General features: G+C 59.2%; 5 protein-coding genes across 5 annotated transcripts, besides 23 other annotated features; all 5 read left to right on the forward strand.

The window, feature by feature from the left end:
* The first annotated feature begins 396 nt into the window (after window positions 1–396).
* Window positions 397–415: a microsatellite.
* Window positions 416–518: 103 nt separating this feature from the next.
* On the forward strand, window positions 519–1,472 carry Tco025E_01550 (CCR4-NOT transcription complex subunit 2; the record flags this gene model as incomplete). Its single annotated transcript, XM_029368488.1, has 1 exon — window positions 519–1,472. One exon carries the CDS (start codon window positions 519–521, stop codon window positions 1,470–1,472), a length of 954 nt encoding a protein of 317 aa, XP_029231555.1.
* Window positions 1,473–1,527: 55 nt separating this feature from the next.
* Window positions 1,528–1,549: a microsatellite.
* A 124-nt stretch (window positions 1,550–1,673) lies between these two features.
* Window positions 1,674–1,736: a sequence feature (GA-rich).
* Window positions 1,737–2,370: 634 nt separating this feature from the next.
* On the forward strand, window positions 2,371–3,435 carry Tco025E_01551 (elongation factor 1-gamma (EF-1-gamma); the record flags this gene model as incomplete). Its single annotated transcript, XM_029368489.1, has 1 exon — window positions 2,371–3,435. One exon carries the CDS (start codon window positions 2,371–2,373, stop codon window positions 3,433–3,435), a length of 1,065 nt encoding a protein of 354 aa, XP_029231556.1.
* Window positions 3,436–3,833: 398 nt separating this feature from the next.
* Window positions 3,834–3,883: a microsatellite.
* Window positions 3,884–3,928: a microsatellite.
* A 46-nt stretch (window positions 3,929–3,974) lies between these two features.
* Window positions 3,975–4,002: a microsatellite.
* Window positions 4,003–4,218: 216 nt separating this feature from the next.
* Window positions 4,219–4,253: a microsatellite.
* Window positions 4,250–4,283: a microsatellite.
* Window positions 4,284–4,354: 71 nt separating this feature from the next.
* Window positions 4,355–4,882, forward strand: Tco025E_01552 (uncharacterized protein; the record flags this gene model as incomplete). Its single annotated transcript, XM_029368490.1, has 1 exon — window positions 4,355–4,882. The coding sequence occupies one exon, from the start codon at window positions 4,355–4,357 to the stop codon at window positions 4,880–4,882; it is 528 nt and encodes a 175-aa protein (XP_029231557.1).
* A 166-nt stretch (window positions 4,883–5,048) lies between these two features.
* Window positions 5,049–5,082: a microsatellite.
* Window positions 5,083–5,177: 95 nt separating this feature from the next.
* Window positions 5,178–5,205: a microsatellite.
* Window positions 5,206–5,356: 151 nt separating this feature from the next.
* Tco025E_01553 (pumilio protein 4) lies at window positions 5,357–8,314 on the forward strand (the record flags this gene model as incomplete). The annotated part of the gene is made up of 1 exon (XM_029368491.1): window positions 5,357–8,314. One exon carries the CDS (start codon window positions 5,357–5,359, stop codon window positions 8,312–8,314), a length of 2,958 nt encoding a protein of 985 aa, XP_029231558.1.
* A 462-nt stretch (window positions 8,315–8,776) lies between these two features.
* Window positions 8,777–8,835: a microsatellite.
* Window positions 8,836–8,903: 68 nt separating this feature from the next.
* Window positions 8,904–8,955: a microsatellite.
* A 579-nt stretch (window positions 8,956–9,534) lies between these two features.
* Window positions 9,535–9,570: a microsatellite.
* Window positions 9,571–9,586: 16 nt separating this feature from the next.
* Window positions 9,587–9,622: a microsatellite.
* Window positions 9,623–9,839: 217 nt separating this feature from the next.
* Window positions 9,840–9,867: a microsatellite.
* A 150-nt stretch (window positions 9,868–10,017) lies between these two features.
* Window positions 10,018–10,046: a microsatellite.
* A 30-nt stretch (window positions 10,047–10,076) lies between these two features.
* Window positions 10,077–10,094: a microsatellite.
* Window positions 10,095–10,135: 41 nt separating this feature from the next.
* Window positions 10,136–10,168: a microsatellite.
* Window positions 10,169–10,412: 244 nt separating this feature from the next.
* Window positions 10,413–10,440: a microsatellite.
* A 112-nt stretch (window positions 10,441–10,552) lies between these two features.
* Window positions 10,553–10,576: a microsatellite.
* Window positions 10,577–10,614: 38 nt separating this feature from the next.
* Window positions 10,615–10,643: a microsatellite.
* A 187-nt stretch (window positions 10,644–10,830) lies between these two features.
* Window positions 10,831–10,850: a microsatellite.
* An 81-nt stretch (window positions 10,851–10,931) lies between these two features.
* Window positions 10,932–10,958: a microsatellite.
* A 53-nt stretch (window positions 10,959–11,011) lies between these two features.
* Window positions 11,012–11,449, forward strand: Tco025E_01554 (receptor-type adenylate cyclase; the record flags this gene model as incomplete). The annotated part of the gene is made up of 1 exon (XM_029368492.1): window positions 11,012–11,449. A coding segment is annotated over one exon (438 nt), but the record flags the coding sequence as incomplete, so codon positions are not given.
* Window position 11,450: the final 1 nt, after the last annotated feature.

Below are 11,450 nucleotides of genomic sequence, written 5' to 3' on the forward strand. Positions count from 1 at the left end.
ATATTACTTCTGTAGGCAAAATACCCAAGATAACACAAAACAAAAAAAGTAGTAATAAAAACAATACCTCCACACACACACAATGCGCAGGCAAATGTTTACTGCTTGCAGGCGTGTGTGTGGGGAGCTTTGTGCGTGTGTGTCCCCCGCCGCCGCACACCTCCGTTGTCTGCCCCGCCCGCGCCTTTTTCTCTTGCCGCGCTCTGCGCGTCCCCGCGGGCGTCGCCCAGACGCAGCGGGAGCATTTTTTAGTCGCAGTTTTTTTGTTTTTCTTTTTCCTCCGCGAGAGGCGCCGCACGACGACGCACACGTCCTTGCGTACCTCCGTCCACCCGCGACGAGGGGGCCTTTTAAAAACAAGAAGAGAAAACAGAAACAGGTGGGTGGGGTGGGGGGAACACAACAACAACAACAAGTTCTTTCTGCTTATTCTTCTTCTTGGGTGCGTAAAAGTAAAGCCCGGGCTTTGTAGAGCGAAGGAGAGACGCACACGCGCCGGCAGCGCGAGGAAGGTGGAAATGAACAATAGCAACCAGGCGGCACGCTACGGTGGGGCGCTTCCACCGGGGGTTCAGATGGCGTACCCCGCGGCGGCGGCGCCGAACCCGTACCAGGCGATGCGTGGGGCCTACCCCGTCGCCACAACGGCGTTCGTGGCGCAGCAGCAACAAATCATGGCCCAACAGCAGCCGCATCAGCCGTATCCGGCAGCCGCCGCCCCCGTCCACCACCAGCAACCGCAGCAGCAGCAGCAGCAGGGCCAGCAACAGCAACAACAACAACAACAACAGCCGCGGGGGCGCGTGGCGCTGGAGGGGCCGTATGGTCTTTTGGCCCTCCCCGGCCTCATTCAGCACTCGCTGAACCTGGAAAACCCAGAGAGTGCGGCCTTTCTCTACCTCACCCGCGGCTTTGACCTCACCTCGCTTGGCATCAACGTAGCACAGCAGCGTCCGCTGTACCCAACGCTGGCGAGCTTGGCGCTGGAGCGCCCTGAGGTGCCCGTCGCCGCGGAGTACCGCATCCCCGATTGCTACAGGCAGGCCAAGCCGCGTCAGCCGACGCTGAAGCTGCTGCAGAAGTACACGGACGAGACGTTGCTGTACATTTTCTACTCCATGCCACGCGATCTTTTGCAGGTGGCCGCCGCCCGGGTTCTGCTGGAGCGGGGCTGGTGGTTTCACAAGGTGCGGCAGCAGTGGATGCGGCGACGCACCGCCGGCGGGTACGACTTCTTCAACCAAAATAAATGGAAGATGGAGACGGAGGAGAACTACCAGCCAAACCTCGCGGAGGTCGAGAAGGACCTCTCGGACCCTGCCCGTGCGGGACTTAGCGCGGTGGTGTCCGGTGGTGGCGGTGGTGCCGCGCCCTCCACGGCCGCCGCCAGCGCGGTGGAGACCGCCGCCACCACCACCGCCACCACCACCGCCTCAACCTCCGCAGCTGCCACCGGCGCCACGGGGCCGTAACGCGTGGGGCGGGACGGCGGCGGTTGAGAACCACGAACACACGCACAGACACACTGAGAGAGGGAGAGAGAGAGAGACATATATGCATTTGCCCCTTTCAGGCAGGAGGGGGGCTGCTGCCGCAGTGGCTCCGCCGCTCGCCGCACTTCACTGGTGCGCCGTGGCGCTGCCTGCGATGTCGCTCCGTCCGAGGAGGAACTTAAGAAGAAGAGGCAAAAAAAAAAAGAAGGAAGGCGGAAAAAAACGAAGAAGAAAAAAAAGAAGGCTAAACGAAAATCACACGAATAGGAATCAAGGCGAAAATGAAAAACAGAAGCAAAACAATTCAGCGAAGAGAAGGCGCGGGGAATGTGCACGCGAATCCTTGAGATTCCTTCTGGGTGTACGCGTCCCCCTCACCGTCTCCCTTTCCCCCCCTCCCCCACTCTTTCCGTGCTTCCCTCCCCGCCACTCTGTCCCTTTGCCTCCTTTACTCTCTCTCTCCCCTCCCCCGTACGGAACTCCTCTGCTGATCTCGACGTTATTCTTTCTACTGCTCTCTCCCTCCCCCCTCCCCCATTTTTTTTGTGTGTGTGTGTGTGTTTTTTTTTCGTGTTTTGCCTGTTTTTGTTTCCTCCGCGGTCGCGTGGGAAGAAGCCGGGAGTCATCGCACACACACACCCAAATACGCACTCGCACGCAGCCACCGCAAGCCATCCATAGGAGCCAGTGCGGAACCACACCAAAGTTTAAAACAAACAAAACAAAAAAAAAGGAATTACTCCGCCCTTTTTTTTTTGTTGTTGTTCTGTTTCCTTGGGGAAGGGGCTTCCAGAGCGCTGCTGCTGGTTCGTATTCAACGAGAGGGAAGAGAACAGAGAAAAAAAAAGGCGGGGGTAGGCAGGCAGCTTGGACGGCCATGGTGCTGAGTTTGATTGGCCCGCTTGACAACCCCCGGGTGCAGCGGGTGCTGCTGGTTGCCGCCTACGCGGGCACGCGGCTCAAGGTGGTCCCCGTGACGCTCGGCAGCGAAACTGCGGGGGAGAGTTACCGCCGCAACTGCCACCCGCTCGGCCGGGTGCCGGTGCTGAAGACCGACGAGGGTTACCTTTTTGAGGCAAACGCCATCGTACGCCACCTTGCACGCACGGAGCGTCCATACGGGGTGGACGGCGGCGAGCGTTACCCCTCGCCACAGCACGTCGTGCCGTACATTCTCTATGGAAAAGGGCTGCAGGAGGCGGCCGAGGTGGACGCGTGGCTGGACTTTGTCACGAACGAAATCGACCCGTACGTCTTCCCACTTTTCGCGGCGGAGCAGGAGGAGAAGAAGCAGGCAGCAAAGGCGCAAGGCGACGCTGCGGCGGCCAAATCAGCGGCGCGTCAGTCGCTGATGGACTCCCTGCGGGAGGGGCTAAACGGCCTCGAGCAGCGGCTGGTGTACAAGAAGCAGCTTCGCAAGCTGGCGGTCGTCGGCGGCAGTAGCAACAACCCCCTCAGCTCCCGCACGGGAATGCAGGAGGAGGTGGACGAAGGACTGTCGGAGGACGACTACCTCCTCGCCGCAACGCCGCGGGAGAGCACCGTGCTGCGCGGGTACCACACCTACAACATCAAGACTCACGTGGAGGAGCCCAGCGCGAACGCCAACGAGGCGGTCGCGCAGGAGGGACGCAGCGGGACGCCATTGCTGGCGCACTTAGGGGCACCCTCGCCGCGGCCCTCGGGGCAGACTCCGCGCCTTTCCTGCTACAGCCCACGACGGAGCGTCAATCCGCCCAGCGAGCTAATTTTTCTCGTAGGGGACTCACTGACCGCGGCGGACCTCGTCGTCGCACTCGCCGTCAACCAGGCCCTGTCGCTGAAGCAACTTGGGGCGACGCTCAAGCAGCAGTACCCGCAGGTGGTTCGCTACCACCACGGCATACTGCGACTGCCGCTTGCTACGGAGCTACGGAAGGCGCTAGGCATAAGTGTTTTGTAGAAGGCCTGGCACACTCCGGTGTCCGTTGCCGCGGGACAACTATAAAGACGCAATGAAGGGACAACAAGAGAAACAACAAGGAAAAAAAAAACAGGTAGCAACTGTAGAGTAATAGGGGAGAGGGGAGGGGGGCACGGAGCGCAGGTGCGCAGGTCGCCTTCAGCTGCGAGCCTTCTCCCTCGTCACCCCCAGCCCTCCCCCGACGATACCCACCCTCCGTTGCCTGCGGCATTGTGATGTGTGTATGTTTGCTCCAAGGCAGAGGCGCACTCAGCATGTAGGCAACAGCGCTGGCGCACAAGCATCAACACGTTTATATCTAGATTTATATTTATACTCACTTTTTAGTGATTTTACTCCTTAGCTTCTTTGTTTCCGCCGCCTTTTTCTTTTTCCATTTTTTGATGTTGTTGATGTTGTTTCTTTTTATTGCAGCTTTTCTGCTGGTTTTTGCCTTGCCTTGTTTTTGTGTTTTGTTTTTTGTTTTTGTTTTTGCCGTGTCGCTGCCGCCTCGGATGGTGGGAAATTTGGGCGTGCGCCTGTCGCTCTCTCTCTCTCTCTCTCTCTGTGTGTGTGTGTGTTGCTGGATGCGGCGCATGGGGCGGGAGCAACGCACGAGGGTTTGGGAGCACAACCACGGAGGGAACGAGAGAGCAACTGAAGGAATTCTTCCTAGAGACAATAAGAGGAAGAAGTGGGGGTGGGGAGGGGGACAAAAATAAAAAAAAGAAAGCGCGCAACTGGGCGAGCGGATGTGCGAAGAAGGGGTACATGGTTGTCACGTTTCTTTTTGGTTTTGTTTTTGTTTTTTTTTTCTTCTCTCTCTCTCTCGCTTTCTCTGCGTCTCTGCGCGTGCGGGTGTCCGCGGCTGCACGTCTCTCCCGCGTCCTTCCTTCCCGTAGCGTGTGGGTGGCGTAGGATGGCGGCGAGCGGGTTGCCCGCGACCGCCGCCGCGTCGCCGTGTGACGCGCGCGCCGTTGACGCGCAGCTTCTGTACAACAGCTGTGAGGCCGCCGCCGTCGCTCGGCTGCGGCGCGGCCACCGCCACGTCACGGCGACGCGGGTGTGCGCGGGGGCGGTCGCCGCGTGCGTCGCCGGGGCCGGGCTCATCGCGTCGTGGCAGCACCGCCGCATCTACCGCGTCTGGCGGCTGCGGCACCCGGCGCGTGTGGCGCAGCAGCGGCGACTGATGTGGGCCCTTGCCGCCGCCGGGGTGACGCTGCTGCTTTTCCTGCTGAGCCCCGTGGGGTTCATGGCGCAGCACGAGGCGAGGCTGCGCGAGGTGCGGCAGCTTGACGGCATTGCGGTGCAGGCGCTGATGCTGAAGCGGCGGTACGCGGCACTGTCGTCGCGGGCGACGGCAGACTCGGCCGCCGCCTACGAATGCTGCGAGGAGGCGTGGGCCGCACTCCTGAAGGAGCGCGTGGCGATTGACGAAAACGTGTAGCCGCGGCGCAGGGAGGCGCGACCACCGCCCACTGAAAACTGCAAGCAAAACAGAAGAAGAAACAATAATAATGCAGCAGGGACGTGTACGTGTTAGGGATAAACGCACAGCCTACGGCTGTGGCGGTTGCGCTCGGCCTCCGCCTTTGCGTTACTGTTTTTGTGGTTTTTCTTTTAGTGTATTGGTTTTTATTTCATTTTTTCTTCCTCCTCTTCTTTGCGGTGCCGTCATTTATACCCGCCTCAGTAGTCTTTTGTCTTCTTCTCCCGTTGTGTTTCCTTTGCTTTCGTCATTATCTCTCTCTCTCTCTCTCGCTCTCTCTCGATGCATGCGGGTGCGGTGGAGAAGGAGGAAGGAAGGGGGAAAAAAAGACTACACACACAGAGCGCTAGTGTGCGAGCACGCCCACCACACACACACACGGACTGACAGGCAGGCAGACGTACGTAGCTGCATTGGTTTGCGTTGCCGTGGATGGAAGAGGAGAGCGGCATTGCGTGGAACTTGTCCTCCCTCCTCGCCGAGGTTGCCGCGGTGCGGGCGGCCAGGGAAGGCGACGGGGAGGAGGACGCCAACAGCGCTAGTGCCGCCGCTCCCGTCGCCGCCGGGGCGGGGGCGTCGGGGCAGTTCCTCTGCGGGGAACGGAAGGCGGGGGCGCCGCACCGGGGCCCCGCCCCGCTGCCGGTCTCTTTCTGCTCGTTGGCGGCGGACGTCGGCGGGGAGGCGGCGCGGGGGGCCGTGCCGGTGTTCTTCGACGCCCCGGCGAGCCCCGCGGCGGGCGGGTGGGTGAGCGCAGCCGCCACCGCCCACACCGCGGCTTCCTCGTGCGGGGCGCACACCGGCGCGGTGGCCGCGTCGCCGGAGAACCCGCTGAAGACGCCCTCCAGCTCGCCGTACTCGGTGGTGGCGGGGCTCACGCCGTCGGCGCACAGCGCGAGTGCGGCGCGGCCGAGCTTCCTGCCCGCCACCGGCGCCGCAGCGACGACGAGTGCGACGTCCACCCCGTTTGGGATGGCGCACAGCGTGACGACCGCCGTCCACGGTGTCAGCCTCGCCGCCAGGGCCCCCATCCCCAGCAGCCACGACAGCAATAATAAGAATAATAATGCTATCAGCCACGTGAACGGCTCTCACGGCGCAAGCGACCCGTTGAGCAGCCTCAATCTGCTACTCAACTTGTCCCCGGTGAACGCACCGATCGGTTCGACAGGAGCTTCCGCCGTACGATGGCCCTCACCGCAGCCGAACAATTTGGTGCTGAGCGGCGGCCCATATACACTGCAGCAACAGCAGCAACAACAACAGCATGTGGGCAACAACGCGTGGGAGGTGGGGAACCGCGGCGGTTGTGTTGTGCAGCAGCAGCAGCAGCAGCAGAAGTACACAGAGCGGCATGACACACTCTCCGACTCCCTTCGAGGTGCACTGATAAGGCCCCTGCCACTGGTGAAGCATGCTGCGGGGTGTCACCTCGCCCCACAAGGCTCTGATAATCCCACCACCGCCGCTACCGCCAGTAGCAAAAACAAGTATAATAATAAGAACAATAAAAGTAACAGCAATAGGAATACTGCCAACAACAGTGGCAGGGGCTCTGACTACTCGTGGACGTTCCCCGAGGAGGGATGGAGCAGTCTCAAGTCGTCCTCGCCGTCAGCGCCGCTCCGGGACTTGGCCAGCTTTTTGGGCTCCAAACGCAGCAGTGCGCCCACCACGCAGCACCCGCCCCACAGACAACCCCAACAACAGCAGGGGACACCGCTGGTGTCTTTGTTTGCCAGTTGCTCTGGAGAAATCAACCGTCCATCGTTGGCGTCGTCGGAGCGGCGACGCAGTCCGCCGGTTGATGCCTCCGTCGAACCCCACCGTGACGCCGTCTTCCCGCGCGTACCATTTCAGCTGTCGCTTCACCGCGGCTACGTGGTGGAGATGGCCTCGGATCAACACGGCTGTCGCGAGTTGCAGTCTGTGCTGGAGCGTTTCCCCTACCACTCGCGGGAGGTCCAGTGCATTGTGACAGAGTTGCTGCCTGGCTTGCCGCAGGTGATGGCCAACCCGTACGGGAATTTCCTGGTCCAGAAACTGCTGGAGATTGCCCCGGATGAGGATAGGCTACAGATGCTTTCAGAGCATCTCTCTGGCTCGCTTTGCGAGGTTGCCGTCTCCCCGCATGGCAACTACGCTGTGCAGAAGTTGATTGATTCCCTACGCTCGCGGCGGGAGGTGGAGGTGGTGTGCGCGGCCCTGCAGCGTGGTGTGCTGCTGCTTGTGAACGACCTCAACGGCGGGCACGTGGTGCAGAAGCTGCTGCAGTGCCTACCGCACGACATTGTCTTTGTGTATGACGCCATTGTGGAAATGACGCTTGCCGTCTGCAACGACAAGCAAGGGTGCTGCGTGGTGCAGAAGTGCATGGACGCCGCCTCACCAGAGCAGCTGCTGCGTCTACAGGAGGCGGTGCTGCAGCATGTTTTGCCGCTTTCCACGAATCCGTACGGCAACTACGTGGTGGCGCACCTCATTCGCCACTGCAATTCCGTAAACCAGCGTCAAGTGGTGGACCGGGCTGCCGCCTGTGTGGGGCCCGCGCTGAAGGTGCTTTGCACCAACAAGTTTGCCTCCAACGTGGTGGAGACCATCCTGAACTTCTGCAGTGAGGCACTCAAGGTGCGGCTGTGCCAGTTTCTCCTGCAGGAGCCAGATGAGAAGGCCTCACCGCTGCTCAACGGCGGCGGCGCCCTGAACCATCAACACGCGCCCTCCACGTTGCCCGCGGCGGCGGCGGCGTCGCAGCAAATGCTGCACCACGCCCCCTCCATACTCTCCACGGTCGCGCTAAATGAGTTTGGCAATTACGTGGTGCAGAAGATGCTCGCTGTGCTGCCCGTCTGCGCGGAACTCATCCAGCTGATTCACCATCTGCACCGGCTGCTCCCGCTGCTGCTGGAAATGAACTTTGGCAAACGCGTGGAGGCAAAAATGGAACAGGCGAAGGCCCGCATTACGCAGCACTACCAGCAGAAGGGAATTGCCGCCAGTGACGCAGGCAACTACACCGCCGCGCTGGGGCGCGCCGACACGACGATGACGGCGATGGCGCAACTGCACAGCGCACGCGCTGCCGCCGACGCCGACGCCTCGCGGCTGCCGCAACAGCAACGAAGGCTCCAGCAGGATGTTGTGGCGCCAGTGGCACCCGCAGTGACAGTGGCGGCGCCTCCTGCCTCTCACAACAGCGACAAGGGTGGCGTAGGGTATAACACGAATTCCAACCCCTTGTTTGTCTTGTCACCGACGCCGCGAGGGACGCCGCAGCAGCACCCGATGGACCTCCACCAGCAATCCCGGCAGCCGCGCCACTCCCACGGCGCCCGCTCCAGAAACCGGCGGGAGCAACGGGCAAAGCGGAAGGGGGACCGTGGTCCCCCTTGAAAGCAGTGGGCGGGAGGAACATCACAGCACTGGGGGAGGGGGGCAAAACAGGCCCAGGATGAACTAGATAAGAAGAAGTTAAAAAGTACGACGGAGGTGGGTGGGAGGTCTCCAGACTGTAAATTTGAGTTTGGCCACTCCTGTGGATGAGAGTGCGTTCCATTCAACTTGTATTTATTTTCCCATCTCCCTTTTCACTCACAGAAAAACAGACATACACAGAGAGACACGGACATCCGTGTGGGTGGGAGCCCAGTATATCGAAGGCACTTGCAGAGTCTCGCGTATGTGTGGGTTGTGTGTGTTTTTTTTGTTCTTTTCCTGCAGCCGCTTTTGTTGATTTCCCTCTTGTTTTTTTTTGTTTTTTATTCTCACTGAGGCCAAGGGTGTAAGAGTCCGATGTCTCACCCGTTGCGTGTGTATGGGTGCTATTTTTACTGTGCGTGGGCTTTTGCTGTTGGATGTCTTTTTTGCTTTGGTTTTTGTTTTTTTTCTTTCGTGTGTTTGTTTGTTTTTTGTTTTGCTTGGGGAAACGGGTGGGAAGTCTTCTGGCGGCGTGATTGCGACACATCTACACGCTACATGCACGTATATATATATATATATATGTGTGTGTGTGTGTATTTATTTATTTTATGTATTCCTTGCGGCAGTAGCCGTAGTTGTTTCTTTGCGAAGGAGTGAAAGAGGGGAGGGGGGGGGGAGTGCTGGTGAGGAAAGCGAGGGAGAGCGAGGAGAAGTGCGTCTCGGCTGCAATGCGCTTCATCCGTCTTTATGAAAGCGCACCGACGCTGCGGCTAAATGCTGCGCCACGCCTGTTTTTTTTTGTTTGTTTGCGGCTCCCAGCCACCCCCGTCTCCCTCTCTGCATGTGCGTGCTCCCTTCCGCATGTATGTACATGGGTCCCTCTCGGCGCTGCAAGGATTCCGCGTGTTTGTGAGGCGCAGAACGCTGTGGATGTGCGCCTTGCTGGGCGCGGAAGAAATGAAAACGGGTCCACGGAGCCTTCCTCTGTTTGGTTGTGTGCGTGGGGAGTGTTTGCCGTAGATACATATATACATTTCTGTGTTTTGTAAATTGTTTTTTTTCTCTCTCTCTATCTTCTTTGTTTGCATCCGCGTCGCTCGCAACGAGGTCTGCCCCCCGGACTGCAGTCAAAACGCATGCACCCACATGAAACCCCCGCCCGTCTGCACTCTCTCGCTCATTCCCTCCGTTTTTATTTATACATATACATATAATATATATATATATATGCGTGTGTATTCATTCGTGTGTGTGCGTGTGTGTATGCTTGTATGGGGTGTGCGGGCGAGCGCGCCAAGGGCATTTGGATGGGTGGCTACATGTCCCCCCATCTGGACTTCCTCTCCACCGCCCACCACCACTTTTATTACTACTACTATTAGTTATTTTGCGCTGCGGTGCGGGTTAGACACCGCCGGGCGTGGATATTTGGGGTGTGTCAGCCGTTGTGTGCGCTTCACACGACTGCGCCCCCCCCCCCCCTTCTGCCCGTTGCGTGTTGTTGATTTTTTGTTTGTTTGTTTTTTCTCTTGCCGCCGCTTCTCCCTCTTGTGGGCTGCCCCCGCGCTGGTTTGACGCACACGCGGTCTGGCGGAGGGGCAGCCACGGCAAGGCTGTTGCCGCCTGTCTGCGTGCGTTTGCGCGCGTGGGCGGGGGACTGTGACGCAGCAACCAAACGGCGGCGGCGGCGGCGGAGGGGCGGGGGGAGATCCGTAAGGGGCCGGAGGTGGACGTATTTTTTTTTTTTTTTTTTGCGGGGAGGGGGAGGGGGGTCTGCTTCTTTGCTCTTGTGGTGAGCCGCAGGGGGAGGGGGGAGGGAGCGGGAGCCGTGTGTGGTTTTGTTTACTATTAATTTTCATTTTACGCCCCCCCCCCCCCTCCTCTTCTCCTTTTTTGTTTGTTTGTTTTGTTACTTCCCCCTTCGCGCCCCTCACCGCCGGCGGCCTCGGTTGCTACGCCGCACCCGCACCCACGCACGGGCATGCATATAAGTGCCTCTGTGCGTGTGTGTGCGTGTGTGAGTTGTCTTGCGTCATGTTTGTTCCTCACCTTTTTTTTGTTTGTTTGTTTTGCCGCCGCCGCCGCCGCCGCCCCCTGCCTCTTGCACGCGCGTGTATGCCGCTTCCCCACACTTCTACACACGCCCACACTCCTGCAGAGTTGTGTGGGTCGCTGTGTCTGTTTTTTCTTTCTTTGTTTCCATCCCCCCCCTTTTTTTTCTTCTTTTTTTGTTTTGCGGCATCTGCGTGGGAGGCAGAAGGATGAGGGGATGACGCTCCCCACGCACCGCACCGCACCGCACGTGTGTGGCGGTGTGGGAGAGCCGGTAGACGGGGGGAGGCAGTAAGCGAGGGGCCGCTGTGTCTGCCCTTCACACGGGTGGCCCCCCGCCGCCACCGCCGAACAGTCGCAGTGCAGCAGAGCGCCGTACGTATGCGTGTACGTTTGTTTTTCACGCACCCCCCCCCTCCCCTCCGTGCCTGCCCTGCATATATATATATATATATATGAGCATTTCAGTGAAACCTTTTTTGTTCTCTTCTTTGCTGACGTTGCTTTCCTACCATTATTCATTCACTTTTTTGTTTTCCTCTCTCTCTCTCTCTCTCTCTCCCTCCATGCGGCAGTAATTTACAGGCTACACAGCAAGGCAATCGCAGGGCAGCAGTTATGTCGGTGTGTTGGAGGCGGCGTGGTTGCAGTGCGCACTTTGGTTCGCGGCCCTCCGCGGCGGCGCCGTGCCTTGTCCTTCTGCTGCTGCTGCTGCTTCCGTTACCCCCGCACGGCGCAGCCGTCCAAGCCGCAGATCCTTACACCCTAGTGAAGATTTTGATTGTTAGGCAAAATGATCTTGGCCCACTCACCCCAATGTCCACCGCATTTTACGCCGGCCTGCGTGCGTCGCTGAAGACGCACGTCTACACGTATGCTCGCGATGTTCCGCTAGATATTGTCTATAGCAGAGCGAAGTTGGCCGGCTACGTCAATGCTCTGGAGAAAGTGATGCAAAAAGAAGAGGGCATTCTCACTCTTCTGGCCCAGTTCGGTGACGCCTCTGTGATGGAGGTGCGTTCTACTTTAAATCGCTTTGACCTCGTTTCTTTTGCCC

This window comes from Trypanosoma conorhini (genome assembly GCF_003719485.1).
Source record: "Trypanosoma conorhini strain 025E chromosome Unknown Tco_14.4_contig_00052, whole genome shotgun sequence".
Lineage (NCBI taxonomy): Eukaryota > Euglenozoa > Kinetoplastea > Trypanosomatida > Trypanosomatidae > Trypanosoma > Trypanosoma conorhini.